Below are 13,055 nucleotides of genomic sequence, written 5' to 3' on the forward strand. Positions count from 1 at the left end.
TTTCGGTGGTTGGTTCTTTGGGTTAGGGGTATGGTGGCGGTGCGGAGTTGCTGTTGAGCAGAACTTCGCTGTTGGCGGGAAAGAACGGCAAGTTAACTTTTGTTGTATTAAAGGAGTTGATTGGAGGTCGTTTGGTGGTTGATTTTTAGGTGCGCTCTCCTTCGTTGACTGGTATTACATCTGCTAGACCGCCTTCACGGGGGCAGCCTCATCACCTTCACGGGTGGGTAGTCAAGATGGAGGTTGAGCGGATACCTACTGTTTGTTGGAAGGTTTACGTCAGTTTTTTATAAGATAGGTTTTTTTGTTCATGGGATAGGTTCGTTTTAGCCGTTCTGTCTGGCCACCATACTTTAGTTTAATTATTCATCAGTTAATGGTTCACTTAAATAAATAGCTAACATTTTCTGCCAAATTCAAGTCTCCGTGTCTTTGTTTATTATAGTTACGTGTTAAGATGTTATGGTCTATGTTACGGACAATCCTCAGACAGGGCCGGTTCTTGGGCGCTGTGCGCCCCGGGCGACAATAGGGGGCGTGGCTACGTACAGGGGGCGTGGTCATTTACGCCCCCTGTACAGACTGAAATGATGTGCGGTGCGCAATGATGTCATCGCGCACAGCACAGCAAAGGTCCTCTCCACAAAGGGAAACTAGACTCGTAGCGTCTAGTTCCCTTCATGGAGAGGACCTTTGCTGTGCGGTGCGCGATGACGTCATCACGCACCGCACAGTAAAGGACCTCTCCACGAAGGAAAACTAGACGCGTAAAGTATTATATTTACAAAGTGAAGATTACATATTTTCAAAGTATTCTCCAGAGGAGTCTCTGCAAAGTTGTATGTGCTCACACCAGTCTTCTACATGCTGGATAAAGGTCTCCACTGCAGCTTCCGGTGACTCAAAACGGATCCCATGCATCTTTCAACCTTACAGTTTATGGGCCTTATTCAGGTTTGTTAGAAAACCCAAAAAGTAAATAGGCAAAACTATGTGCAGTGTAGGTGGGGCAGATGTAACACGTGCAGAGAGAGTTAGATTTGGGTGGGGTGTGTTCAAACTGAAATCTAGATTGCAGTGTAAAAATAAAGCAGGCAGTATTTACCCTGCACAGAAACAATATAACCCACCCAAATCTAACTCTCTCTGCACACGTTACATCTGCCACACCTGCAGTGCACATGGTTTTGCACATTAGTGTACTATTTTGGTTTGCTAACAAACCTCAATAACCCCCTATGTTGTTAGATTGATTTCCTCTCAAAATGCTCTACTGCTGCTCTGCTCTCAGTTAGTATGTATTTAGTATTTATGGAATTCAATATAAAATACTTCTACATATACATATACTTAAGGCAATCAATCAAATTACAAAACATACTGTACACAGGGCCGATTAACAATGGGGCGGATGGATCTCCAGCTCCAGGCCTCTTCTTAAAAAAAGGCCCATCATCATGGCAGCATGATGATCAAAAGCCACCAGCTGGCCACATGGTCAGCCATAAACCATAGATATTAAGAATGCATTTATATTTTTAACATAAAATTATACAATTTGTTTATATTTTTACATATTTAGGGATGCATTGGAGCTGATAGTGTAGGGGTGTACACGCCCACATGGCTCTAGCCCCACCCACACATCACTGATCACACCTCCCCCATTTCTCACAATAGGCCCGTGAATATTTTCAGCTCCAGACCCATGTGGCCCTTAATCCGGCCCTGACTGTACATCCTCTTAACTTCATCTCTCCAAATATCTGACAGGACCTGTTTGATCTACGCAAAATCTGTATATCTCATCCATACATTACTTGCTAACTTTTTCCAGGCTTTACCCCCACTATGGAGTGCCCATCTTGACACAACAAGTGGGGGATGTAATGGAGTCCGAGTTCGCCTGACGTGCGGGATGCCGACCAAACTCTGACTTTTTTTTTAAAGGGGCAATCATTTACAAGGCAAAATCATACCTTGTAAATGACTGCAAAAGTCAGAGTTCGGGCGTCATCCCGCACGTTGGGTAACTTCGGACTCCAGTACATCCCACCACCAAACCTCATCCCTTCAGACACGCTTATCAAACTCCTGAACCACCCACATAAACGCCATAAGTTATTTTGTCCAATTACCTCCCCTTCACACAGTTCACACAAAACTTACATATGTTCTCTTGCTACACTCACACATTCATCTGACCTCACACCAACATTGCTGTGTGAATGAATCATATAGCCGCTAAAAACTTTTTACCTGGCTGGACAATTATTCAATATATAGTGCTTATCCTCATGTATTAAATTGTTATTGTATAGATTTTAAGCTTGTCATCAGGGCTCTCTAACCACTCTGTCTCTTTTAATATACAGTCTCATTGTTCAGTTCCCAACAGTAAAGTGCTATAGAATAGGCTAGAAAAATACAAATAAATGTTATTAAAATAAAATGATGCCTTTCTTTCCATAAAGCCCTAAACTATTACATGTATTGTCCGGTCTGTGAATACATTTAATGATGCAGATTACATAGTGTGTTTATGCTGTCAGTGTTTTGTCACTAGGAGGAGAATTGCCAAATGATGGAAGATTTCTGATTCTTCCATCGGGAACTCTCCAGATTCTGAGGGTTGTACTTCAGGATGGGGGACAGTATGAGTGTCATGCCACCAGTTCCATAGGGGTCAGCTCCACCTCTGTACAGCTTTTCATACAGCCACAAGGTAAGACTGACAACATTCTCATACATCATTTTTGAAATGTGTCTTTACTACACTTGAACAATATATCCTGGGACGTTGGTTGAAGAGAGACACATCTGTTTCCTGTTAGGCTTAATGCGTGATGGAGATGCCTTTGTGGAGATGTCCTTGCAAGAAGCTATTCAAAGTGTCAACATCAGCTTCAATGCCACCCACAGACATTTGTTCAGCTGGTAGGAGAACCACACTGATGTACTGATGGTCCACACCCGGGGAGTCTGCTTTGTGGGTCTTGCAGACAATAGAGCTAATTCAGAGTTGCACAAAATCCATTTTGCGGTTGGATCTTGTGACATTTTGCTCTGTGCATACTCTGCGGCCAAGCATACGCAACTGTGGGCGGTTCACCGTCATACGCAGTCACATCTCCATTTGAGGACAAATAGGTGTAACGGAGCATCAGCAGCGGGCGTTTTAAGGACCTAATTCAGAGTTGATCGCAGCAGCAAATTTGTTAGCTAATAGGCAAAACCATGTGCACTGCAGGGGGGGGGGGGCATATATAACATGTGCAGAGAGTTAGATTTGGGTGGGGGGTGTTCAATCTGAAATCTAAATTGCAGTGTAAAAAAAAAAAGCAGCCAGTATTTACCCTGCACAGAAACAAAATAACCCACCTAAATCTAACTCTTTCTGCAAATGTTATATCTGCCACACCTGCACTGCACATGGGTGGTCATTCCGAGTTGTTCGCTCGCAAGCTGCTTTTAGCAGCTTTGCACTAGAGATGAGCGGGTTCGGTTCCTCTGAATCCGAACCCGCCCTAACTTCAGGTTTTTTACACGGGTCCGAGCAGGCTCGGATCTTCCCGCCTTGCTCGGCTAACCCGAGCGCGCCCGAACGTCATCATCACGCTGTCGGATTCTCGCGAGGCTCGGATTCTATCGCGAGACTCGGATTCTATATAAGGAGCCGCGCGTCGCCGCCATTTTCACACGTGCATTGAGAGTCATAGGGAGAGGACGTGGCTGGCGTCCTCTCCGTTTAGAGAAGAGAGAGACACAGTATTTTGGGGAGCATTATTAGGAGGAGTACTACTATACTGTATACTACTATACTACTTGCTGCTGAAGTGATATTTTATACTAGATTAGATAATAGATAGTGTGACTGTAAGTGTATTATCTGACTTGTGTGGGAGACACTGACAGTGGGGAGCAGTTAGAGTCTGAGAGCAGGACTCAGGAGTACATATAACGTACAGTGCACACTTTTGCTGCCAGAGTCAGTGCCACACTGCCATTGTTGTGACCACACTGACCACCAGTATAATAATATATTTTGTGATTGTCTGCTTAGGCCTCGGAGTACTAGTTGCAAGTTGCAACGTGACCTGAAGTGACCACCAGTTTAATAATCAATCACCACCAGTTTAATATATATATATATATATATATATATATATATATATATATAATTGTATATAATATATATATATATATATATAATATTGTATACCACCTACCCGTGGTTTTTTTTTTTTCATTCTTCTTTATACATACTACTATAGTAGCTTACTGTAGCAGTCTGCGGTGCTGTGCTGACCTGACAGTGTCCAGCAGGTCCGTCATCAGTCATTACATAATAAATATATATAGTACCTGTCCGGCTGCAGTACTAGTGATATTATATTGATTTCATCTCATTATCAATAATTTATCATCCAGTCTAGACTCTATATTAGCAGCAGACACGGTACGTTAGTCCACGGCTGTAGCTACCTCTGTGTCGGCACTCGGCAGTCCATCCATAATTGTATACCACCTACCCGTGGTTTTTTTTTTTCTTTCTTCTTTGTACATACTACTATAGAGTATAGTAGCTTACTGTAGCAGTCTGCAGTGCTGCTGAGCTGACAGTGTCCAGCAGGTCCGTCATCAGTCATCATTACCTAATAAATATATTATCTACCTGTCCGGCTGCAGTACTAGTGATATTATATATACATACATATATATATATTGATTTCATCTCATTATCAATCATCCAGTCTATATTAGCAGCAGACACAGTACGTTAGTCCACGGCTGTAGCTACCTCTGTGTCGGCACTCGGCAGTCCATCCATAATTGTATACCACCTACCCGTGGTTTTTTTTTTTCTTTCTTCTTTGTACATACTACTAGTATAGTATAGTAGCTTACTGTAGCAGTCTGCGGTGCTGCTGAGCTGACAGTGTCCAGCAGGTCCGTCATCAGTCATCATTACCTAATAAATATATTATCTACCTGTCCGGCTGCAGTACTAGTGATATTATATATACATACATATATATATATTTATTTCATCTCATTATCAATCATCCAGTCTATATTAGCAGCAGACACAGTACGTTAGTCCACGGCTGTAGCTACCTCTGTGTCGGCACTCGGCAGTCCATCCATAATTGTATACCACCTACCCGTGGTTTTTTTTTTTCTTTCTTCTTTGTACATACTACTAGTATAGTATAGTAGCTTACTGTAGCAGTCTGCGGTGCTGCTGAGCTGACAGTGTCCAGCAGGTCCGTCATCAGTCATCATTACCTAATAAATATATTATCTACCTGTCCGGCTGCAGTACTAGTGATATTATATATACATACATATATATATATTGATTTCATCTCATTATCAATCATCCAGTCTATATTAGCAGCAGACACAGTACGTTAGTCCACGGCTGTAGCTACCTCTGTGTCGGCACTCGGCAGTCCATCCATAATTGTATACCACCTACCCGTGGTTTTTTTTTTCTTTCTTCTTTGTGCATACTACTATAGTATAGTAGCTTACTGTAGCAGTCTGCGGTGCTGCTGAGCTGACAGTGTCCAGCAGGTCCGTCATCAGTCATCATTACCTAATAAATATATTATCTACCTGTCCGGCTGCAGTACTAGTGATATTATATATACATACATATATATATATTGATTTCATCTCATTATCATCCAGTCTATATTAGCAGCAGACACAGTACGGTAGTCCACGGCTGTAGCTACCTCTGTGTCGGCACTCGGCAGTCCATCCATAAGTATACTAGTATCCATCCATCTCCATTGTTTACCTGAGGTGCCTTTTAGTTGTGCCTATTAAAATATGGAGAACAAAAATGTTGAGGTTCCAAAATTAGGGAAAGATCAAGATCCACTTCCACCTCGTGCTGAAGCTGCTGCCACTAGTCATGGCCGAGACGATGAAATGCCAGCAACGTCGTCTGCCAAGGCCGATGCCCAATGTCATAGTACAGAGCATGTCAAATCCAAAACACCAAATATCAGTAAAAAAAGGACTCCAAAACCTAAAATAAAATTGTCGGAGGAGAAGCGTAAACTTGCCAATATGCCATTTACCACACGGAGTGGCAAGGAACGGCTGAGGCCCTGGCCTATGTTCATGGCTAGTGGTTCAGCTTCACATGAGGATGGAAGCACTCAGCCTCTCGCTAGAAAACTGAAAAGACTCAAGCTGGCAAAAGCACCGCAAAGAACTGTGCGTTCTTCGAAATCCCAAATCCACAAGGAGAGTCCAATTGTGTCGGTTGCGATGCCTGACCTTCCCAACACTGGACGTGAAGAGCATGCGCCTTCCACCATTTGCACGCCCCCTGCAAGTGCTGGAAGGAGCACCCGCAGTCCAGTTCCTGATAGTCAGATTGAAGATGTCAGTGTTGAAGTACACCAGGATGAGGAGGATATGGGTGTTGCTGGCGCTGGGGAGGAAATTGACCAGGAGGATTCTGATGGTGAGGTGGTTTGTTTAAGTCAGGCACCCGGGGAGACACCTGTTGTCCGTGGGAGGAATATGGCCGTTGACATGCCTGGTGAAAATACCAAAAAAATCAGCTCTTCAGTGTGGAGGTATTTCAACAGAAAAGCGGACAACAGGTGTCAAGCCGTGTGTTGCCTTTGTCAAGCTGTAATAAGTAGGGGTAAGGACGTTAACCACCTCGGAACATCCTCCCTTATACGTCACCTGCAGCGCATTCATAATAAGTCAGTGACAAGTTCAAAAACTTTGGGCGACAGCGGAAGCAGTCCACTGACCAGTAAATCCCTTCCTCTTGTAACCAAGCTCACGCAAACCACCCCACCAACTCCCTCAGTGTCAATTTCCTCCTTCCCCAGGAATGCCAATAGTCCTGCAGGCCATGTCACTGGCAATTCTGACGAGTCCTCTCCTGCCTGGGATTCCTCCGATGCATCCTTGCGTGTAACGCCTACTGCTGCTGGCGCTGCTGTTGTTGCTGCTGGGAGTCGATGGTCATCCCAGAGGGGAAGTCGTAAGCCCACTTGTACTACTTCCAGTAAGCAATTGACTGTTCAACAGTCCTTTGCGAGGAAGATGAAATATCACAGCAGTCATCCTGCTGCAAAGCGGATAACTGAGGCCTTGACAACTATGTTGGTGTTAGACGTGCGTCCGGTATCCGCCGTTAGTTCACAGGGAACTAGACAATTTATTGAGGCAGTGTGCCCCCGTTACCAAATACCATCTAGGTTCCACTTCTCTAGGCAGGCGATACCGAGAATGTACACGGACGTCAGAAAAAGACTCACCAGTGTCCTAAAAAATGCAGTTGTACCCAATGTCCACTTAACCACGGACATGTGGACAAGTGGAGCAGGGCAGGGTCAGGACTATATGACTGTGACAGCCCACTGGGTAGATGTATGGACTCCCGCCGCAAGAACAGCAGCGGCGGCACCAGTAGCAGCATCTCGCAAACGCCAACTCTTTCCTAGGCAGGCTACGCTTTGTATCACCGCTTTCCAGAATACGCACACAGCTGAAAACCTCTTACGGCAACTGAGGAAGATCATCGCGGAATGGCTTACCCCAATTGGACTCTCCTGTGGATTTGTGGCATCGGACAACGCCAGCAATATTGTGTGTGCATTAAATATGGGCAAATTCCAGCACGTCCCATGTTTTGCACATACCTTGAATTTGGTGGTGCAGAATTTTTTAAAAAACGAGAGGGGCGTGCAAGAGATGCTGTCGGTGGCCAGAAGAATTGCGGGACACTTTCGGCGTACAGGCACCACGTACAGAAGACTGGAGCACCACCAAAAACTACTGAACCTGCCCTGCCATCATCTGAAGCAAGAAGTGGTAACGAGGTGGAATTCAACCCTCTATATGCTTCAGAGGTTGGAGGAGCAGCAAAAGGCCATTCAAGCCTATACAATTGAGCACGATATAGGAGGTGGAATGCACCTGTCTCAAGCGCAGTGGAGAATGATTTCAACGTTGTGCAAGGTTCTGATGCCCTTTGAACTTGCCACACGTGAAGTCAGTTCAGACACTGCCAGCCTGAGTCAGGTCATTCCCCTCATCAGGCTTTTGCAGAAGAAGCTGGAGACATTGAAGGAGGAGCTAACACGGAGCGATTCCGCTAGGCATGTGGGACTTGTGGATGGAGCCCTTAATTCGCTTAACAAGGATTCACGGGTGGTCAATCTGTTGAAATCAGAGCACTACATTTTGGCCACCGTGCTCGATCCTAGATTTAAAGCCTACCTTGGATCTCTCTTTCCGGCAGACACAAGTCTGCTGGGGTTGAAAGACCTGCTGGTGACAAAATTGTCAAGTCAAGCGGAACGCGACCTGTCAACATCTCCTCCTTCACATTCTCCCGCAACTGGGGGTGCGAGGAAAAGGCTCAGAATTCCGAGCCCACCCGCTGGCGGTGATGCAGGGCAGTCTGGAGCGACTGCTGATGCTGACATCTGGTCCGGACTGAAGGACCTGACAACGATTACGGACATGTCGTCTACTGTCACTGCATATGATTCTCTCACCATTGAAAGAATGGTGGAGGATTATATGAGTGACCGCATCCAAGTAGGCACGTCACACAGTCCGTACTTATACTGGCAGGAAAAAGAGGCAATTTGGAGGCCCTTGCACAAACTGGCTTTATTCTACCTAAGTTGCCCTCCCACAAGTGTGTACTCCGAAAGAGTGTTTAGTGCCGCCGCTCACCTTGTCAGCAATCGGCGTACGAGGTTACATCCAGAAAATGTGGAGAAGATGATGTTCATTAAAATGAATTATAATCAATTCCTCCGTGGAGACATTGACCAGCAGCAATTGCCTCCACAAAGTACACAGGGAGCTGAGATGGTGGATTCCAGTGGGGACGAATTGATAATCTGTGAGGAGGGGGATGTACACGGTGATATATCGGAGGATGATGATGAGGTGGACATCTTGCCTCTGTAGAGCCAGTTTGTGCAAGGAGAGATTAATTGCTTCTTTTTTGGTGGGGGTCCAAACCAACCCGTCATTTCAGTCACAGTCGTGTGGCAGACCCTGTCACTGAAATGATGGGTTGGTTAAAGTGTGCATGTCCTGTTTATACAACATAAGGGTGGGTGGGAGGGCCCAAGGACAATTCCATCTTGCACCTCTTTTTTCTTTAATTTTTCTTTGCGTCATGTGCTGTTTGTGGAATGTTTTTTGGAAGGGCCATCCTGCGTGACACTGCAGTGCCACTCCTAGATGGGCCCGGTGTTTGTGTCGGCCACTAGGGTCGCTTATCTTACTCACACAGCTACCTCATTGCGCCTCTTTTTTTCTTTGCGTCATGTGCTGTTTGGGGAGTGTTTTTTGGAAGGGCCATCCTGCGTGACACTGCAGTGCCACTCCTAGATGGGCACGGTGTTTGTGTCGGCCACTAGGGTCGCTTATCTTACTCACACAGCTACCTCATTGCGCCTCTTTTTTTCTTTGCGTCATGTGCTGTTTGGGGAGGGTTTTTTGGAAGGGCCATCCTGCGTGACACTGCAGTGCCACTCCTAGATGGGCACGGTGTTTGTGTCGGCCACTAGGGTCGCTTATCTTACTCACACAGCTACCTCATTGCGCCTCTTTTTTTCTTTGCGTCATGTGCTGTTTGGGGAGGGTTTTTTGGAAGGGCCATCCTGCGTGACACTGCAGTGCCACTCCTAGATGGGCACGGTGTTTGTGTCGGCCACTAGGGTCGCTTATCTTACACAGCTACCTCATTGCGCCTCTTTTTTTCTTTGCGTCATGTGCTGTTTGGGGAGTGTTTTTTGGAAGGGCCATCCTGCGTGACACTGCAGTGCCACTCCTAGATGGGCCCGGTGTTTGTGTCGGCCACTAGGGTCGCTTATCTTACTCACACAGCTACCTCATTGCGCCTCTTTTTTTCTTTGCGTCATGTGCTGTTTGGGGAGGGTTTTTTGGAAGGGCCATCCTGCGTGACACTGCAGTGCCACTCCTAGATGGGCCCGGTGTTTGTGTCGGCCACTAGGGTCGCTTATCTTACTCACACAGCTACCTCATTGCGCCTCTTTTTTTCTTTGCGTCATGTGCTGTTTGGGGAGTGTTTTTTGGAAGGGCCATCCTGCGTGACAGTGCAGTGCCACTCCTAGATGGGCACGGTGTTTGTGTCGGCCACTAGGGTCGCTTAGCTTAGTCATCCAGCGACCTAGGTGCAAATTTTAGGACTAAAAATAATATTGTGAGGTGTGAGGTATTCAGAATAGACTGAAAATGAGTGGAAATTATGGTTTTTGAGGTTAATAATACTTTGGGATCAAAATGACCCCCAAATTCTATGATTTAAGCTGTTTTTTAGTGTTTTTTAAAAAAAACACCCGAATCCAAAACACACCCGAATCCGACAAAAAAAATTCGGTGAGGTTTTGCCAAAACGCGGTCGAACCCAAAACACGGCCGCGGAACCGAACCCAAAACCAAAACACAAAACCCGAAAAATTTCAAGTGCACATCTCTACTTTGCACACGCTAAGCCGCCGCCTACTGGGAGTGAATCTTAGCTTATCAAAATTGCGAACGAAAGATTCGCAATATTGCGATAAGACATCTCTGTGCAGTTTCTGAGTAACTCGAGACTTACTCGGCATCTGCGATCAGTTCAGTGCTTGTCTTTCCTGGTTTGACGTCACAAACACACCCAGCGTTCGCCCAGACACTCCTCCGTTTCTCCAGCCACTCCTGCGTTTTTCCCAGAAACGGTAGCGTTTTTTCGCACACACCCATAAAACGGCCAGTTTCCGCCCAGAAACACCCACTTCCTGTCAATCACATTACGATCACCAGAACGAAGAAAAAACCGTGAGTAAAATTCCTAACTGCATAGCAAATTTACTTGGCGCAGTCGCAGTGCGGACATTGCGAATGCGCACTAAGCGGAAAATCGCTGCGATGCGAAGAAATTTACCGAGCGAACAACTCGGAATGACCCCCATGGGGGGTAATTCTGAGTTGTTCGCAGTAGGAACTTTGTTAGCAGTTGGGCAAAACCATGTGCACTGCAGGGGACGCAGATGTAACATGTGCAGAGAGAGTTAGATTTGGGTGTGGTGTGTACAATCTGCAATCTAAATTGCAGTGTAAAAATAAAGCAGCCAGTTTTTACCCTGCACAGAAACAATATAACCCACCCAAATCTAACTCTCTCTGCACATGTTATATCTGCCTCCCCTGCGGTGCACATGGTTTTACCCAACTGCTAACAAAGTTCCTGCTGCGATCAACTCAGAATTACCCCCATGGTTTTGCCCACCCGCTAACAAATTTGCTGCTGCGATCATCTCTGAATTACCCCCTCAGAGAGGAGGGGGCCCGTGTGCAGTGAGTCTCTGTCCGGGCCTCCTCCTCTCTAGCAGTCAGCAGCAGTGATAGGGAATCAGCACTAGCTGGCGCACAGGTCCCCGTTAAAATCGGGCGGTGGGCATTTTCCCAGCGATTTTCCATAGTGTGCATGAACAAAACACCAGGAAAATGGCCGCCACACCATTTCCCCAGACTCATGTGCACCACCTGGTGCTCAGTCACTGCCACCGCTGCTGCAGCATCTGGAGAGGTAAGTAATGAAAAAATGGGTGCAGGTTGTGTGGTGTGGGCCCTTCCGTACCCACGGGCCCGTGTACAGCGCACACACTGCACCCATTATAGAAACGCCAGCGGTTAACATGTAAGCTAAGTGTTCTGAGGACATATTATAGGTGTGTAGGTGGAGTTGCGGGCCATACTGAGTTAAGCATATGCAAAGATCGGTTTGATTCTTCAAGTATCACTTGTACTTTTGTATGGGAATGTTGCAAATATCTGCTAATAGTGTTGATGATGACTACTTTTACAAGCAGATGGATAAGGTTGTGCGGCCACAAAGATGTGTACAGTTCTACATACAGGCACAGATTTACATATTTGTTTTTCACATATATGCACTGCGACCACACTTCGATTGCGTGCAACTATGGATTTGCACCACCGAGATAATAATGTTGCTAAATCTGCAAGAAAGCTAGATTTTGTCTTTACACAGGCTTCCTAAATCATCAAGTGACCTCTTTGCCCTTGCCCGTTACCCTCGAGATCCCCAGGCTATTGAGAGTGTAAGATCAGCAGAAATCCTGGAAAGGACACTGGAATTAATAGAGCAACATGTGCAGGAAGGACTCCCTGGAAATCTGAACAGCACAAGTATGTGATGCTGCAGTATTGACTCTAGTTGAATTGGTGGTGAGATTGTCAAAGTGTTTTATTTTGAGCTTGGTGCCTTTTTTCCCCTTTTGTCTCTTCTTTGCTGATGACCTCAATCTCTTTGGTTTACTATCCAAACCCGCTTAGCTTCTGCCACTATAGCTACAGAGAGAAGCATGGTATCTTTAAAGAGACAGACATGGTTTTAACTTTATTATTGGCACCATTAAAATGTAAACACAGCAGCATAGTGCCACAGTTTTACATTTCACAAGTGTTACATTGGGGAACACAGGACAATGGGTTTAAACCCTGCTTCTACAGATGTTTGATTCAAAGGTCATACCTACATGCATGACACCGGGAAATTTTTTCCCCCTTGCCTATGAATTTTTTTTAAATCTGTCTCTAAAAAATATATATACAAGGGTGAAAAATCTAGGCTGCTATAGAGTATATCAGAATAGCAACGAAAAATAATTTCTCGGTAATTATACAGTAGTTAGCTGTTTTCCTTTTCAGACATTAGAATGGGATATACCAGAGTAATATAGTTGGAAGAGCTATAAAGAAAACTAACAGGCATATGCTGCATAATCAATTTAAGTGGCTTGTGAAGGACAGGTCTCCCAAATGCAGTGTCAGTAGAGGATAAAATATCCATAGTATAGTGACTAGAGAACGTGTGGATAAATGTCCAGCCTGCTGCCTTGTAGAGCTCCATCTCCAAAGTCTGAACCCTTTTTGCCACCACACCTGTTGACTGAGCTCAAAATGCTAAACTTTCATTTGACTTAATATTAGAATCTGAAACAAACTGTAAAGTTCAA

General features: G+C 45.3%; 1 protein-coding gene across 1 annotated transcript in view; it reads left to right on the plus strand.

Moving 5' to 3' along the window:
- The window catches only part of LOC135057245 (peroxidasin homolog), a 167,396-nt gene that overhangs the window by 103,780 nt on the left and 50,561 nt on the right, over window positions 1–13,055 (plus strand). The window contains exons 13-15 of the mRNA XM_063963136.1: window positions 2,567–2,725; window positions 2,835–2,937; window positions 12,068–12,225. Coding sequence (XP_063819206.1) covers window positions 2,567–2,725; window positions 2,835–2,937; window positions 12,068–12,225 — 420 coding nt within the window. The remainder of the gene's footprint in view (window positions 1–2,566; window positions 2,726–2,834; window positions 2,938–12,067; window positions 12,226–13,055) is intronic.

Source organism: Pseudophryne corroboree, chromosome 3 (assembly GCF_028390025.1).
Source record: "Pseudophryne corroboree isolate aPseCor3 chromosome 3, aPseCor3.hap2, whole genome shotgun sequence".
NCBI classification, from domain to species: domain Eukaryota; kingdom Metazoa; phylum Chordata; class Amphibia; order Anura; family Myobatrachidae; genus Pseudophryne; species Pseudophryne corroboree.